At 45.9% G+C, this 15,553-nt stretch overlaps 1 protein-coding gene and 1 non-coding gene across 2 annotated transcripts in view; both read right to left on the bottom strand.

Moving 5' to 3' along the window:
• Window positions 1–244: 244 nt before the first annotated feature.
• Window positions 245–317, bottom strand: Trnav-cac (transfer RNA valine (anticodon CAC)). Its single transcript has one exon. It is a non-coding gene; the product is annotated as a tRNA-Val (tRNA).
• A 13,069-nt stretch (window positions 318–13,386) lies between these two features.
• Dennd2a (DENN domain containing 2A) overlaps window positions 13,387–15,553 on the bottom strand; it is a 62,276-nt gene continuing 60,109 nt past the window's right edge. The window contains exons 18-19 of the mRNA XM_026405395.2: window positions 14,681–14,767; window positions 13,387–13,603 (exon numbers count right to left, since the gene is read on the bottom strand). Coding sequence (XP_026261180.1) covers window positions 13,572–13,603; window positions 14,681–14,767 — 119 coding nt within the window. The 3' untranslated portion in view covers window positions 13,387–13,571. The remainder of the gene's footprint in view (window positions 13,604–14,680; window positions 14,768–15,553) is intronic.

Genomic DNA, 15,553 nt, shown 5'->3' with positions numbered 1-15,553 from the left:
CAAACACATCATATGGTGTTGACATCCTCTTCCCCACAGGACAGGACATTCTGTGAGGCCAGGAGGGACTCATTCGTCATGTTGAGTGGAATTTCAGTGACTGTTTGCCTTAGGAGTTGGGTGGGGGATTCAGGTGTGTGAACTACATCCCCAGTCCTTTTCATTTTTTATTTTGAGACAGGGTCTAGCTAACTTGCCAAGCTGACCTCCAATTTGTTGTTGTTTGTTCGTTTTTTGTTTTATTTTGTGATGCTGGGGATTGAACCCAGGACCTTGTGCATGTGAGGCAAGCACTCTACCAACTGAGCTATACTCCAGGCCCTGACCTCCAATTTGTGATCTTCCTGCCTCAGCCTCCTGAGCCACTGGGATGACAGGTGTGTGCTGCTATGCTTGGCTAGCGCGGTGCCTCGATGGAGGGTGACTATTAGGCTAATTGCCTGATATGAATGCATGACTATCGTCCTGGACCTTTAAACATAGTTGACATGGTAAATGTAGTTATGCATATTTCAGTACCTTAAACATATACACATGTATGTACATACACATTCGAAAATGGCTTTACAGAGTGTTTGCCACAGATAAGGTGCGCGTGGCGCAGGGCCTGTTCTGTGTTGAAGCCTGAATACGCCAGAGTTGCAGGAGAAGTGCGGCTGCGTATCAGGAAGACAGATCCAGCAGCTCACCACACTGTAGTCAGCTTCCAAATCAGGGGCCCAGAGGCTATAAACAGCCATTGAGGGCTGGGGATGTGGCTCCCTAGTAGAGTTACTTGCATGAGCCCCTGGTTTCAATCCCCCAAATTGAACACACCAAAAAAGACATTAAGCTGAGGTGCCCCTGACTTTAAGGTCTGCTGCTTTGGGATAAGGGGCAATAGCTACTTCGTTGTCCCCTCCCTCTTCTTACACCACTCTTTTTTTTTCTTTTTTTTTATACTTGGGATTGAACTTCGGGGTGAGTTACCCTTGAGCCACATCCCCAGCTCTTTTTATTTTTTTATTTTGAGACAGGGTCTCAATAAATTGCAAAGTTGCCGAGGCTGGCTTTGAACTTGTGATTCTACTGTCTCAGTCTTCCGAGCTGCTGGGATTACAGGCATGTTTCACCATGCCAGGCTCTTTATCCATTAAAGCAGGGCATGAATTTTTCCTTGTGAAAGGTCCCCGACTCTCCTGCCAGAAAGAAGAGAGAACTCTTATCACCAGAGACAGAGTGGGCCTCAGGATGAGTCTGCATAAACAAAACTTATGAAAATAACTCAAATCTCCACTAGTTTTCCTCATGTTCTTAATCACTTCCTCACAATTAATCAAGTCTTTAAGTCCCAACTTCCTTTCTTTGGTTAAACTAGTGCGTAAGACCCTAGGCCAATGGGCTGGGGTTGTGGCTCAGTGGTAGAGCACTTTCCTAGCATGTGTGAAGCACTGGGTTTGATTCTCAATACCATATACAAAATAAACAAAAATAAAGGTCCATTGACACCTAAGAAAAAAAAATTTAAAAAACACCCTATGTCAAAATGCTTTCTTGAATTTCACTTCTTTTCTGAGAAGTCTTATGTATATTGATAAAACTCTTACATTTTTTTTTCTGGTTAATCTGTCTTTTTTTTTTTTTTGTACCACCGATTGAACTCAGAGGCACTTGACCATGAGCCACATCCCCAGCCCTCTTTTTTATTTTATTTAGAGACAGGGTCTCACTGAGTTGCTTAGTGCCTCTCTAAATTGCTGAGGCTGGCTTTGAACTTGCAGTCCTCCTGTCTCAGGAGCCACTGGGACTACAGGTATGTGCCACTGAGCCGGCTTAATTTGTCTTTTGTTAAACTAATTTGGAGGCTCTCAGTCACTGAACTGAAGGCAGTAGAGGAAAAGGTTTTCCTTCCTGCAAAAACACACGTCGTCGGATAACTCCCACTAACATCAAGAGGAGAACATTACCACATCCCTGAAGCCTTGGCCTGTGTACCCTGAAAATACTCCTTCCCCTAAACCAGGTGCAGTGGCATATGACTGTAATCCCAGCAACTCAAGAGACTGAGGCAGGAGAATCACAAATTGGAGGCCAGCCTCAGGAATTTAGCAAGGCCCTAAGCAATTTAGCAAGATGGCACCAAAATAGACCTGAAGAGCAATGGAACAGAATAGAAGCCACAGAGACAAACTCACAACCCTATAGCCAGCTGTCTGATATTTGACAAAGGTTCTAAAAATATATCTTAGAGGAAGGACAGCTTTTTAACAAATAGTGCTGGGATAATTAGATAGCTATATATAGAAAAATTAAATTAGACTCTTTTCACCCAGCACAAAACTCAAATCGAAATGGATCAAAAACTAAGGAATTAGACTAGAAAAAAAAAAAAAGTGAGGTGCCTTGCCTGGCATGCACAAGACCCTGGGTTCAATCCCCAGCAGCACAAAAAAAAAAAAAAAAAAGTGAGGTGCCAAACAACTCAGTGAGATCCTGCCTCTAAAACACAAAATAGGGCTGGGGGTATGTCTCAGTGGTCAAGAGCCCCTGAATTCAATCCTTGGTACCAAATAAATAAATAAATAAATAAACAAACGACAATAAATGCTGGCGAGGTTGTGGGGAGAAAGGAACACTTAGACATTGTTGGTGGCACTGCAGGCTAGTTCAACTACTCAGGGAAGCAGTATGAAGAGTCCTCAAAAAACTAGGGATGGAACCTTCATATGACCCTGTTGTCCCCCTCCTGGGTATTTTCCAAAAAAATCTGAAATCAGCATACTACAGCAACACAGCCACATCATTGTTTATACAGCAAAATTCACAACAGCTAAATTATGGAACCAACCCAGAAGCCTGTAAATTGATGAATGGATTAATAAATTGTGATATATATATATATATATATATATGTCTCACATATATATCTCACATTTGTGATACACACATGCACAATGGAGTTCTACTCAGCCATTAGAAATAATGAAGTTATGGGTTGGGGATGGGGCTCAGAGGTTGGCTAGCATGAAATCATACTTATATCTAGTCTCTGTTTCTAGCTTCTTTGGCGTAATATCCTGTTTCTAGATGAATCTGCATTGGTACGCGCAGCTAGTTTATTCTCGTGTTGGACAGCTTTCCGTTGTGGTCACACCACTTCTGCTTATAATTCTTTTACTTATACATCTCACTGTTGTTTATTCCATTACTCTTGGTTTGGGGCTATTGCAAATAATGCTGCTGTGACTATGCCTGTGAGAATTTTTTCAATTTTGAGCACAAAAGTATGCACTTGCATATATTCTTAGGAGTGGAATTTCTGGGTCACGGGGTGTGTGCTTGGTGACTGTCACTTGGATATGTCAGTTTTTCCCGATGGCTATTCTATTTCACTCCCATCATCTCCTGTGGCTCCCCATTCTCACATTTCAAACTGAGTGCCCATCCAGAAAGCACCCCGTGTCCCCAGGCTCCTCTTCCTCCCTGCTATCAGCCATGCTGTGGGTCACATCAGTGAAATCTTTTGGGAGTAATGAAATGGCCTGGAATTAAATAATGTCGACAGTTGTACAACTTTGTGATTGTAATAAAGCCCACCAAATTGTATATCTTTTTAAAAAAAATTTGTTTGTAGTTATAGATGGACAGAATGCCTTTATTTTATTTATTTTTATGTGGTGTTGAGGATCGAACCCAGTGCCTGATGCATGCTAGGCCAGCACTCTGCCACTGAGCCCCAGGCCCAGCCCCAAATTGTATATCTTAAAAGAGTAAATTTGGGGGCTGGGCCTGGGGCTCAGCGGTAGTGCACTTGTTTGGTATGTGTGAGGCACTGGGTTCGATTCTCAGCATCACCTATAAATAAAGGTCTATCAACAACTAAAAAACTAAAAACTAAAAAAAAAAAACAGTAAATTTTATAGTATGTGAGGTAAATTATATCTCAATTACAAATTGACCAATTTTTGATCATCTGGTAGGTTTGAAATGGTGATACATTGTGTGTGCATGTGTGTGTGTGTGTGTGTGTGTGTGTGTGTGTGTGTGTGTATGTGTTGTGGTACTCAGAACAAACCCAAGTCTCTGCACATGCTGCTAGGCAGGTGCCCTGCCACTGAGCCACATCCCCAAACCTTTAAGGCTTTTAAATTTTTTCCTTATTTTTTAAAATTTTATTTTTAGACAGGTCTCACTAAATTGCTGAGGCTGGCCTTGAACTTGCAAATCCTCCTGCCTTGGCCCCTGAGTAGTTGGGACTGTAGGAATGCACCACTGTGAATGCTCTTTTCACTCTTATAACTTTTATTTATTTATTTTTTTGAGATGAGCGCTCACAAAACTGCCTTGGCTGGCTTCCAACTTGCAATCCTCCTGCTCAGTCTCCCTAGTGACTGGGATTACAGTTGTGCATGATCATGCCCAGCTAATGCTGTGTGTGTGTGTGTGTGTGTGTGTGTCTCCATGGTACTAGAGATTGAACCACACCAAGCCCAAATGACATTTGGATCAGGGAAAATTTGAAAAATCTTCAGAACAAACCAGTTTTTTTAATATTCGAAAAGGAGTTGGTCATAGTGGTGCACACTTACAATCTCAGCAACTCTAGAGGCTGAGAAGGGAGGATCACAAGTTTGAGGCCAGCCTGGGCAATTTAGGGGAATCCTGTCTCAAAATTAAAAAAAAAAAAAATAAAGAGGGCTGGGGCTGTAACTCAGCAGTAGAGTGCCATTGGCTTCATCCCCAGATGCCTGCACAGATGGCCAGGCTCCCACCTCCAGTGTCACTGTCCTCCCTATCCTTGGCTCCTTGGCTCTGCAGGTCTTCCAGGGCAGTGGGAGCCTCTCTCTCGTCTCAAGTCCTGTCCTTCACTTTCCACAACAGTGCAAAAGCATCTGGGGGGCTCTTCCCCAGCCACACAGAGGCCACTATGGGTTTGAATTGGGAAAAAGTGACGAAACTACTCCGGCTTGTGGGTCACTCTTTTTTGGGGCACCAGGGATTGAATTCAGGGGCATTCGACCACAGAGACGCATCCCCAGTCCCCCCTTTTTTTTAATATTTATTTTTTAGTTCTCGGCGGACACAACATCTTTGTTGGTATGTGGTGCTGAGGATCGAACCCGGGCCGTAGGCATGCCAGGCGAGCGCGCTACCACTTGAGCCACATCCTCAGCGCCCCCAGCCCTTTTTTGTATTTTATTTAGAGACAGAGGCTCACTGAGTTGCTTGGTACCTTGCTTTAGCTGAGGCTGGCTTTCAACTCTCCATACATCTGCCTCAGCCTCCAGAGCCTCTGGGGTCACAGGTGTGTGCCAGGGGACCGGGCTGTCAATCACTCTCTAGAGGCAGGAGGCTGCAGTGCTATTCTGGTCTCCTTTGTAGAGTGCATGCACCCTGTCAGGAGCCTGGCAGTGACTTCCAGTTCAGGGAGGTGAGGCACTTGTAAATGGGATCTTGTGGATGAGAGGATGGTGTGGTCAAGACCAATTGTTTGAGCTGGTTCCAGTTCCGCAGGCTGGAAGCAAAGTTGATTTGCAGCAAAATGTAATGGAAGTGAGCGGGCACAGTGGTGCACGGCTGTAATCCCAGCACTAGGGACGCTGAGGTAGGAGGATCAGGGGTTCAAAGCCAGCCTCATTAATTTAGCAAGGTCCTAAGTAACTGAGTGAGACCCTGTGTCTAAATAAAATACAAAATAGGGCTGGGGATGTGGCTCGGTAGTTAAGCGCCCCTGGGTTCAATCCCTGGCACATACACTCAAAAAAATGTAATGGGGCTGGGGCTCTGACTCAGTGGGAGAGCGCTTGCCTAGCGTGTGTGAGGCACTGGGTTTGATTCTGAGCACCACAAATGAATAAAGGTCCATTAACAACTAAAAAAAAAAAAAAATTTTTTTTTTTTTTTTAATGTAATGGAAGCAGCCAGCTCTGTATATCTGGACAAAGAGGATTAATCAGGGAGATGCTGCTGGGATTTGAGTACAAAGCATGAAGAAACCCGGGGGAGGGAGTGCAGGGTCTTTTGGAAGGATGCAGCCAGTTGTCCCAGTAAAAATACACTTACATTGTCGCAATTCAGTTGCTAGCTGAGGTATGGGCCGTCCCTACCAGTTTCAGTGTGTTGGGGTGTGGGCACCACCCAAGTCTCCTGCAAAGGGTTTGATCCTGCAACTGGGCAGTTACCAGCCTAGCTTATCTCATACACCGAGGTTTATTTACTTCTCCTTGTTTATCCGTCCAAAGCTGCTGTCATTTTTTGCTTATTTATTTTGTGAAGGGGTGTTGCTATGTTGCCCAGGCTGGCCTCAAATTCCTAGATTCAAGAGGTCCTCAGCCTCCTGAGTAGCTGGGACTACAGGTGTGTGCCACCTGGACAATATGTCTTTTATTTATTATTTTATTATTATTATTTTTTGTAGTTGTAGATGGAGAGCATGCTTTTATTTATTTTTGTATGCAGTGCTAAGCATTGAACACAGTGCCTCACCTAGGCTAGAGAAGTGCTCTGCTACTGACCCCAGCCCCAGACCTGTCTTTTATTTTTAACCAAGATATAATTCACATGCCATAAAGCTCACTCATTTATATATTTTTGCAGTGCTGGGGATCAAATCCAGGGCTTCGCGCATGTCAGTGAGGACTTTAGTGCTGAACTATATCACTAGCTGCGAAGTTCAAGTGTGTGTGTTTTGGTGGGAAGGGTGCTGGGGATGGAAACCAGGGCCTCATGCATCTAGGCAAATGCTCTATCACTGAGCTATACACCCCAGTTTATGACCCTTTTAAAGGGTAAAATTGGTTGGTTTTTTTTTTTTTTTTAATTTTATTGTTTAGTTTTTGGCGGACACAACATCTTTGTTTGTATGTGGTGCTGAGGATCGAACCCGAGCCGTATACATGCCAGGCGAGCGCCCTACCGCTTGAGCCACATCCCCATGCCCAGTAAAATTGGTTGATTTTTAGTAGGGCCACAAAGTTGTTTTGCATCCATTACTGCTATCGAATTCTAAAACTTCTCATCACTCTAAAATGATTGCTTTCTCATCTCATCTGGGTGTGGCTCAGTGGTAGAGCATTTGCCTAGTATGTGTGAGGCTCTGGGTTTAATCCCCAGCACCAGGGAAAAAAAAAAAAAAAGGATCTCTTTGACTGGTATGAGTTCAAGCTGGGCAATGTCCTGGAGGTCAAGAGCAGGGGCTTAATTAGGAATAATCAGTATTTTCCATATGCAGTATAAATTGAAAAGGGAGGTTCTAGTGTTTGGGGACCTACTTGGGGTTAGGAGGAGAGTCAGGAGGGGATGATAAATCAGAGGATAATATTCAGGACATACACTATTATTGGGGAAAAACCTAAATACAGTTTCACTTGCTCAGCAAGCACTCTGCCCACTGGGCTAGAGCCCCAAACCCATTTCCTCTTAGTTGACTTAAAAGTCACAAAGCCCACTAGCTTTGCTGTAGATTACATCTCTGACCTGGGCGGTGTGACATTTATAGTTGCCTAGGTACTCTTCAGGGACATGAAGGCTGTTTTTGCTAAAACAGTGACTCTTCACTTGGGCCTGTGGATGTCCCCGTGGGTAACTGAAATGGGATGAAAATGCTTGGCATGCCTGCCTTCCTATTTATTGTGTCTGTGTCCTTTGATACCTTAACCCTGGGTCAGATCCTACTGTTTTGCATGTGGACCTGCTGGTCAGCTGAGACATGTCTTGTCCAGAACTGCAGTACAGGGTTAACTTGACCTAGTCTTGCCCCACCTTCAAGGCTAAAGAGACCTACCAGCCACATGTCAGAACACCAGACCCCAAAATAGAGAAAACGGGTGGCACTTGTGTTCTCCACCTATCCCGAGAAAGGATATGAACATTCCTCCCCTCTGTCAGCGCCCCTCCCTCCCTGATCGCACCTAAGTATTCTATATCTGCAACCCCTCCATTTGTGAACAACGCTCCCTCTTCTCCATTCTCTGGCCGCTGAAGAAAGCCTTTCCGTCTCCCCAACACTCATCTCTCGGCTATTGGTTGTTCCGTGAGATGAACTTCTTCAGGTCCTGGGTTTGGTAAGAGCTTCAACTCAGGGACCTCCCCATTACCACCGGTCTCAGCCTGCTTTGGGGGTTACAGCTCAAGAGCAGGTGACAGGACCTTGACTTGTTATCACCACAGCCAGTTTCTCTGTGGCAGCTTATCTGAGAGGCCTTGTGGGAAGGGAAGATGGAGTTCTGGGTCTGGGTGGGGCAAGGGAGGGGCTGACCTGACCGGCAGACAGCAGGGAAAGGAGGGGACAGAGGCCAAGTTTTAGCAAAATTCAATGGAGCAGACGGCCTGGTAGGAAGCACATTGTCTTGAGGTTCTACTTATTATTCCCAAACCTCAGGGGAGGGGTTAAAGAATTCCTTCAGTTCCCTAGACCAGTCCTGGAATAGGAAGAAAATGAAAGTTTTTATTTTATTATTTTTTTTGCATTGCTGGGGACTGAACCCAGGGCCTCACGCATGTAGAGAGGCAGGCACTCTACTACTGAGCTACATTCCCAGCCCCACAGAGCTAAGTTTTAAGAGAGAAACGTTTAAGTTTAGCATGTAGATTTATTAGGAGGTACTCTTATACTCTTAGGACAGATAGCGTGGAATGGAAGGAAAAGCCTGCACAGAGGAAGCAGCTGGCCTTTGTCCTATAGCACTGCGCAGGTGGGGTAACACATGCCCAAGGTTCACATAACTGCATTCATGGTAAGTTCATGCAACTCATCGCAATAGAAAGGCCTTTGAACTATTATTGTGGAGCGTGTGTGTGGGTGTGTGGTAACATATCCATGACATAAAGTTTAATGTTTTCACCTTTTTTTTTTCTTTTATACTGAGGATTGAACTCAGGGGTGCTCTACCACTGAAGTATATCCCCAGTCCTTTTTATTTTTTTAATTGTTGTTGGACCTCTATTTTATTTATTTATTTATTTATATATTTGTGGTGCTGAGGGTCAAACCCAGTGCCTCACACATACCAAGTGCTCTACCACTGAGCCATGATCCTAGCCCCCTTTTAAAAATTTTTTGAGAAAGGGTCTTGCCAAGTTGCTTAGAGCCTCACTAAATTGCTGAGGGTGGCCTTAAACTTGCAATCCTCCTGTCTCAGTCTCCTGAGTGGCTATGTTTATAGGCATGCTCCATCATGCCTGGCTTAGCCTTATTTTTTTTTTTTTTTATATTTTTTTGTAATACATGGGCACAACATCTTTATTTATTTTTATGTGGTGCTAAGGATGGAACCCAGTACCTCACATATGCGAGGCAAGCGCGCTATCACTGAGCCACAGCCCCAGGCCTGTTTTTTTTTTTTTAAATGAGGGCATATGCCTTTATTTTTATTTTTTTAAGAGAGAGGGGAGAGAGAGAGAGAGAGAGAGAGAGAGAGAGAGAGAGAGAGAGAGAGAGAGAGAGAGAATTTTCAATATTTATTTTCTAGTTCTCGGCGGATACAACATTCTTGTTGGTATGTGGTGCTGAGGATCGAACCCGGGCCGCACGCATGCCAGGCGAGTGCGCTACCGCTTGAGCCACATCCCCAGCCCCCCAGGCCTGTTTTAATTTTGCTGTGGCTTGTAAGAGCAGGATAGCCGGCTCTTACTTGGTGTGGCAGACCCTTCCTTCACTTTCTCCCTCAGAGGTAGCTAGAGATATGGGCCATCTTGAGGCTTCACCCCTAGAGCACAGTCTTTACCAGCCATAAGGGGTATGTGGCTGGCCAGAACCCAGGACATGGGCCAAGGGACTGCATGCTGAAGGGAAGAGTCATCAATCACCTCTCACAGTGTCACCTTGACACAGCTGATCCCAACTTGGGTACAGGGTGCTGGGCCTAGGGGTAGGGGTACTTCCACCCAGAGCTTTCCCTTAAGCCAAAGTGCGGCAGGGAGGGGAGAGCAGCCTTGCCCCAGAGGTCCAAGGGAAGCTTCAGGAGCCGGATGGGAAGCAGCTCCAGCCTGCTGCTCTGCTGGAGTCCTGAAGGGTGGCTTGTCCTGTCCTGCTCTCTAAAGCCCCATTACATAAGCCTCTTCCTATCTGTCCATAGGCTGGCCAGGGAGTGCGGGTGGGTCTCAGTGGCTCCAGAAAAACAACTCAGTCCACATTCCGCCCACAATGGCGGTGGGACACAGGGATTAGCTGAGCAGGGGGAGGCTCAGCCCACTGAGAGGTTGGTTGCAGGACTTAACTGTCAGCTCTCCTGGGATTATGCTGGGTGAAGGAAGAGGAGAGTAACACCCGGGCAGGCAGGGAGCCTGGGGCTGTCAAAGCTGAGACTGCCCTTTGGTCTGTTGCTGAGGAAGCTGGCACCAGCTCTTTGTTAATTGTAGCCAGAAAGAAGTTAGAAGTTGGCAGCTGAACCCCACTCAGCAGCTGGGTGAGGCCAAGGTGTGGTCACCAGGCAAGCCACAGAGTATAGCTAATTGGCATTGACAGGTGTCTGCAGTAATGGCCCTGCTCACCTGCCTTTTGCCTTTCTAATCTTTGCTTGGGCCAGAGTTCCTCCTCTGTGGATCAGCCCCTCCCGTCCACTCAAGTCTGCTGAGCTCTGAGCTCTGAGTAGGGTGAGTTCCATTTGGGGTAAAGAAAACATTCTGGAACAGGAGAGAGGTTGTGACGGCCCACTGAGAATGCAGTAAATGCCACTGAACTGCTCACCTTAAAATGGTTAATTTTTATGTTATGTTACTTTCACCCCAATAAAATTTAAGGGATGGGGTGGAGAATGCTAAAGCTCAAGGTCTTAGCAGGATTGTCCAGCACTGCCAGGGGGAACAGACAGAGACCTGGTGGACGGGAGAATGCACTGTCCAGTCACACAGGGAGGTTGGTCAGGCTTCCTGGAGGAGTGTCCCTCAGCTCTCCAACCCTTTGTTTTGACTTCATCCTCTCCAAGCAACCTTAGGTTTATTAGTGTGGTCTCCTAGGCAGCACTTGACATTAAAAAACAAGGTATCTGAGGTGGGGATGGGAATAGGAGACAGTAGAATGAGTCAGACATAACTTTCCACTGTTCATATATGAATTCAAGACCAGTGAAACTCCACGTCATGTACAACCTAATTAGAACGATTATCTCTGTGAATGTCAAAATACACTCTATTGTCATATATATCATATATATTTAGATATATTGTCATATATCTAAAAAGAACAACAAAAATGCTCACCTGTAATGCCAGCAACTTGGGAGGCTGAGGCAGGAAGATGGAAAGTTTGAGGCCAGCCTGCACAACTTGGGTTTTTTTTTTTTTTTTTTTTAACTGAGGATTGAACTCAGTGGTGCTTTATCACCAAGCTACATTCCCAGCCCTTTTTATTTTTTATTTTGATTCAGGGTTAAGTTGCTGATGCTGGCCTCAAACTTGGCATCCTTCTGCCTCAGGCTCCAGAGTCCTTGGGATTACAGGCCTGTGCCACTGCTCCTGGCTAAGCCTGGGTAATTTATTTTTTATTTTTTAGAGAGAGAATTTTTAAATATTTACTTATTTTTTTTTAGTTTTCGGCGAACACAACATCTTTGTTTGTATGTGGTGCTGAGGATCGAACCCGGGCCGCACGCATGCCAGGCGAGCGCGCTACCACTTGAGCCACATCCCCAGCCCAAGCCTGGGTAATTTAGTGAACGTTATCTCAGAATAAAAATTAAAAGGGCTCAAGATGTAGCTCTCTGGCTCAGTGGTAGAGTGCCCCTGCTTTCAATCCCCGGTATTGAAATAAAATAAAATTAATAAAATAAATAAAAAAGAGCTGGGGAAGTAGCTTAGTGGTAGAGCATTTGCCTAGCATATGCAAGGCCCTAGAATAATCCTCAGCACTGAAAAACAAAAGAAACAAACAAACAGCAACAACAACAACAACAACAACAACAACAACAAAAAAAAAACAGTAAAGGATTGGAGAGACTGCTTTTAGTATATCCATAAAATAGAGTATTACAAATCATTAGGAATGTTGATAAAGATGTATGTTTATTCACTGAAGGTCTTAGGTAAACAAATAATAGAAAATAAGTTAGAGAAGAAAGTATATTCCAAAATGTTAAGAGATAATTTCTGAGCAATATAAAAATACACAGAATTTTGCTATTAATAAAGTTAACAAATCTGAGGAGCTTGCTAGATACAAATTCCTACACTCAGATCTTATTCCAGCTTCCCCACCTACTTGGGTTAATTTTTATGTAGAGCCTGGTCCCTACCATTTTGGGGAAGTCTTTGGGAATCTGATGTAACCACAGGTCCTCTCCCTTGAAAACACAAATAGTGGCACCACCTGGGCTTCAAGTGTAGAGTGGTATGGCCCTGACTCCAGTTGAAGTAAGAACATCTAATGCAGAATGGGTGTCAACAACTCTTCCTCATTTTCCTGGCATTCAGAGGGGACCCAGCAATAGGGTATGCAGGGGTGGTGGCTGGCCCTGAGGACCACTCTGAGAATCTGTGTGTGCTGCACATGGGGCTACTTCCCTACTGCCCCCCCACAGGACAGCTCTCAGACTGTGGCTCCTCCTGGACCCTGCCTCTTCTGGTCCATAGGACACAAAAATCTCTGGCTGTGTAAGTCTAAGGAAGCCATCCCCACCACCTTGCTCCTGGCTCTTGTTTACATCATCAATGACAAAAGCCGCTCCCATTTATCCTGCATGGTACTGTCATTTAGGCTGAGATGGGCCCCTGAAATGAGATGGGAGCTCTTCACACAGCTTAGTGGCCTGGGATCCATACAGAATCATAAACTTTACTTGGGGTCTTTTCTTCTTTTTTGGAACTGGGGATTGAACCCAGGGTTTCACATATGTGAGGCAAACACTATGCCACTGAGCTACCTCCCAACCCTATAGCATAAATTTTAGGACCCCAACAACATTTTATTAACAGTTTACAAGATTTCCTCTTTTTGTGTATCACTAAAAGTCATGGGCTGCATGAGTGTGGGTGGTTCTATGGCTTCTAAGAGAAAAAAGGCAGTTAAGAGTCAAGTCTCTTTGGGAAGACAGAGGTCTGTGGCCTCAGCCACCAGGTGGCATCACTGACCAGCTGGGAAGAGCCACTCCTTCTGCTTGGACTCCATTCCACCCAAGAAAGGGCCGATTCTGCACCCGGGGGCATCTGTCTGCAGGGGTCACCAGTCCTCACTCTGCCCTCCCCTCGCAGCCCCCACCTGTTCCCGGGCACACCCGATCCTATTCCTCAGTAGCTGCTCCTTCCCATCTCCTCCCCTCCTCTGGACCCAGGGGGAGATAAAGTAGGGCAGAGAGTTTTCTTAGCCCTGGCATAATAAAAAGGAAACCTGAACACTTTTCTTTCTTTCTTTCTTTCTTTTTTTTTTTTTAATATTGAGATTAAAAAGCCCAAATCCAAAAACCAACCACCAAATTTGCATGTGGGTGGCTCCCTTGCAGGGCAGTTCTGAAGGAGAAGTGCCTCGGACAGCTGGTGGCTGCACTTGCCCTGGATTCTGTGCTGGGACAACCTGGGGCCACCTTTCAGAAAGGCCACGGGGAACTGTGTTTAAAACTGGTGGTCATACTGGGAGGAAGTTTCCCTTGAGGTTGAGTTGATTATTTCTTGTGGAGAAACTTCATTTTATTGCCTAAAAAAGAAAATGAGAACATTCATCAGGTGGACAAAGAAAGGTGAGTTACACGTTGCCCCTCTTCACCCCAGGTATGGGCTAGGTGGCACACGTCTGAAATCCCAGAGACCTGGGAAGCTGAGACAGCAAAATCACAGGTTCAAGGCCAGCCCAGGCAATTTAGTGAGATGGTTAGTAATTAAGTAAGACCTTGTCTCAAAAAATGAAAAGGAGTGGGGGGCTGAAGTTGTGGCTTTCCTAGCACGGGAGAGGCACTGAGTTGGATTCTCAGCATTACATAAAATAAATAAATAAAATAAAGGTATTATGTCCATCTCTAACTAAAAAACAAAATCAAAAACAAACAAACAAACAAAAAGAGTGGGTAGGTAAGTGATAAAGCACCAGGTTCAATTCCCTGTGCAGCAAAAAAGGGGAAAAATGATATCACCCCAGATATGGTGCTATCCGGAGCCTCCCCTTGCTCTGGAGAGGTGGGGGTTCCCCTTTTCAGAGTTGCCCCTCTGGCTTCTCAGGTACCTGCTGCTGCTCTGATGGCAGGAGTCTAACACTTGGGGGTCTGAAAGGAAGACCCCCTGAGCTGTAGAGGGTGCTGGTGTCTGGTGTGGTTATGACGAAGCCCGGAGTAGCACACTTCCCAGGAGCCACCCAGGGACACTCCAGCAGCTGGAGGTACTGGGCCCCTCTTGGGGGCTGCCTCCTGGGACCTCCCTCTTCAACGCTTTTGCTCTCTTCCTCCTCATTCTCCCTTTCCCAGCAAGGGCCTCCGAGCCAGGGGAACTGCAGTCCTGCCGCTGCCTACCTGTCCACTTCAGGGGCATCTGGAGGCTGCTCTGCTGCCTCCTACAGTGCTCTGTCCCCAGAAGACTAGGAGTGAAGGCGACAATAGTGAAAGAAGAGCAAGACAGCCGGGGGTGGGGGGCAATAAAGGAGGGATTTGCTTCCTTGGTCTCCATTTTGGGGGCAGATTAGGATAGGAGGTTGAAATGACCATTTTGCCCTCCAGGCGGGGGTGGTGGAGCTCTGGATTATTCAGGGACAGGCTCTGGCTCCAGGGATGAGACCCAGGCTTACCCAGTCCTTTCAGGAACTTATTGACACCGCTGTGCTCTCCGCTGGGGAGTGTCTCCAGATACTCTTGGGCTCGGACCTCAAACAGACCTGGCAACAAGAGATGGCCAGCCACTTTAGTTCCTCCGCATTGCACTTCCACACCAGCCCATTTCCTCCCCACCACAGGAAAGAGCAATCTTGCTTCTGAGATGAAGCTGATCCTATAAACATGCTCTGAATCATGAGTTTTATAAGGGTTTTTTTTCCCCCCTCTTACAATTGCCCAACCTTGCACAATAGACGTTTTTGGAAAGCTATAAAGCAAGCTCATACGTGAAATCCCATTTTTACTCAACAGACACCCTATGCCAGGGTCTCGGGTTCAAAGAAGAACCAGGAGGAGTCCCTAAATTCTCCCGTTTCCGCATACTTTCCCAATGGGGACCCTGGCCAAGTGGTGCAGTTCCCTGGAAATCGGGCCTGCCTGGGGCCTCAGGGAGGCTAGACATGCCTCTCTGGGCCCCTGCGCTCTGACCCCACATGCTGTGCCTTTCTGAGGACTCTTTAGGGACAGGGCTTCCTACCACATTCCTGTTAAGCCTTTGTCTCCCACCTCTCTTACCACACAGTGAACTGTAAACACTTTTCCATGTTCCCAGTAGTCTTCTATTTAAAAGAACTCTTTCTTGGGGTGTGTCCTGTGACTTCTACTTTCTGACCCATTTTCTTCTCCTTTCAAGTACCCCTTATCAGAACCACCTGAAGCCTGCCTGATCTGCCTTTCCTATTAAAGGACTGTGGGGATGCAGGCCTTGGGTGCTCTACTCAGTTTCTGAGTTCACAGACCAGAGTACACCCTGCCTGGCTCCAGGTGCTCACGTGAACCTTCCCTGC

The sequence above is a fragment of the Urocitellus parryii genome, chromosome 3 (assembly GCF_045843805.1).
Source record: "Urocitellus parryii isolate mUroPar1 chromosome 3, mUroPar1.hap1, whole genome shotgun sequence".
Lineage (NCBI taxonomy): Eukaryota > Metazoa > Chordata > Mammalia > Rodentia > Sciuridae > Urocitellus > Urocitellus parryii.
The sequence above is the reverse complement of the archived record's forward strand: the minus strand, read 5'-3'. Positions and strand labels throughout refer to the sequence as shown.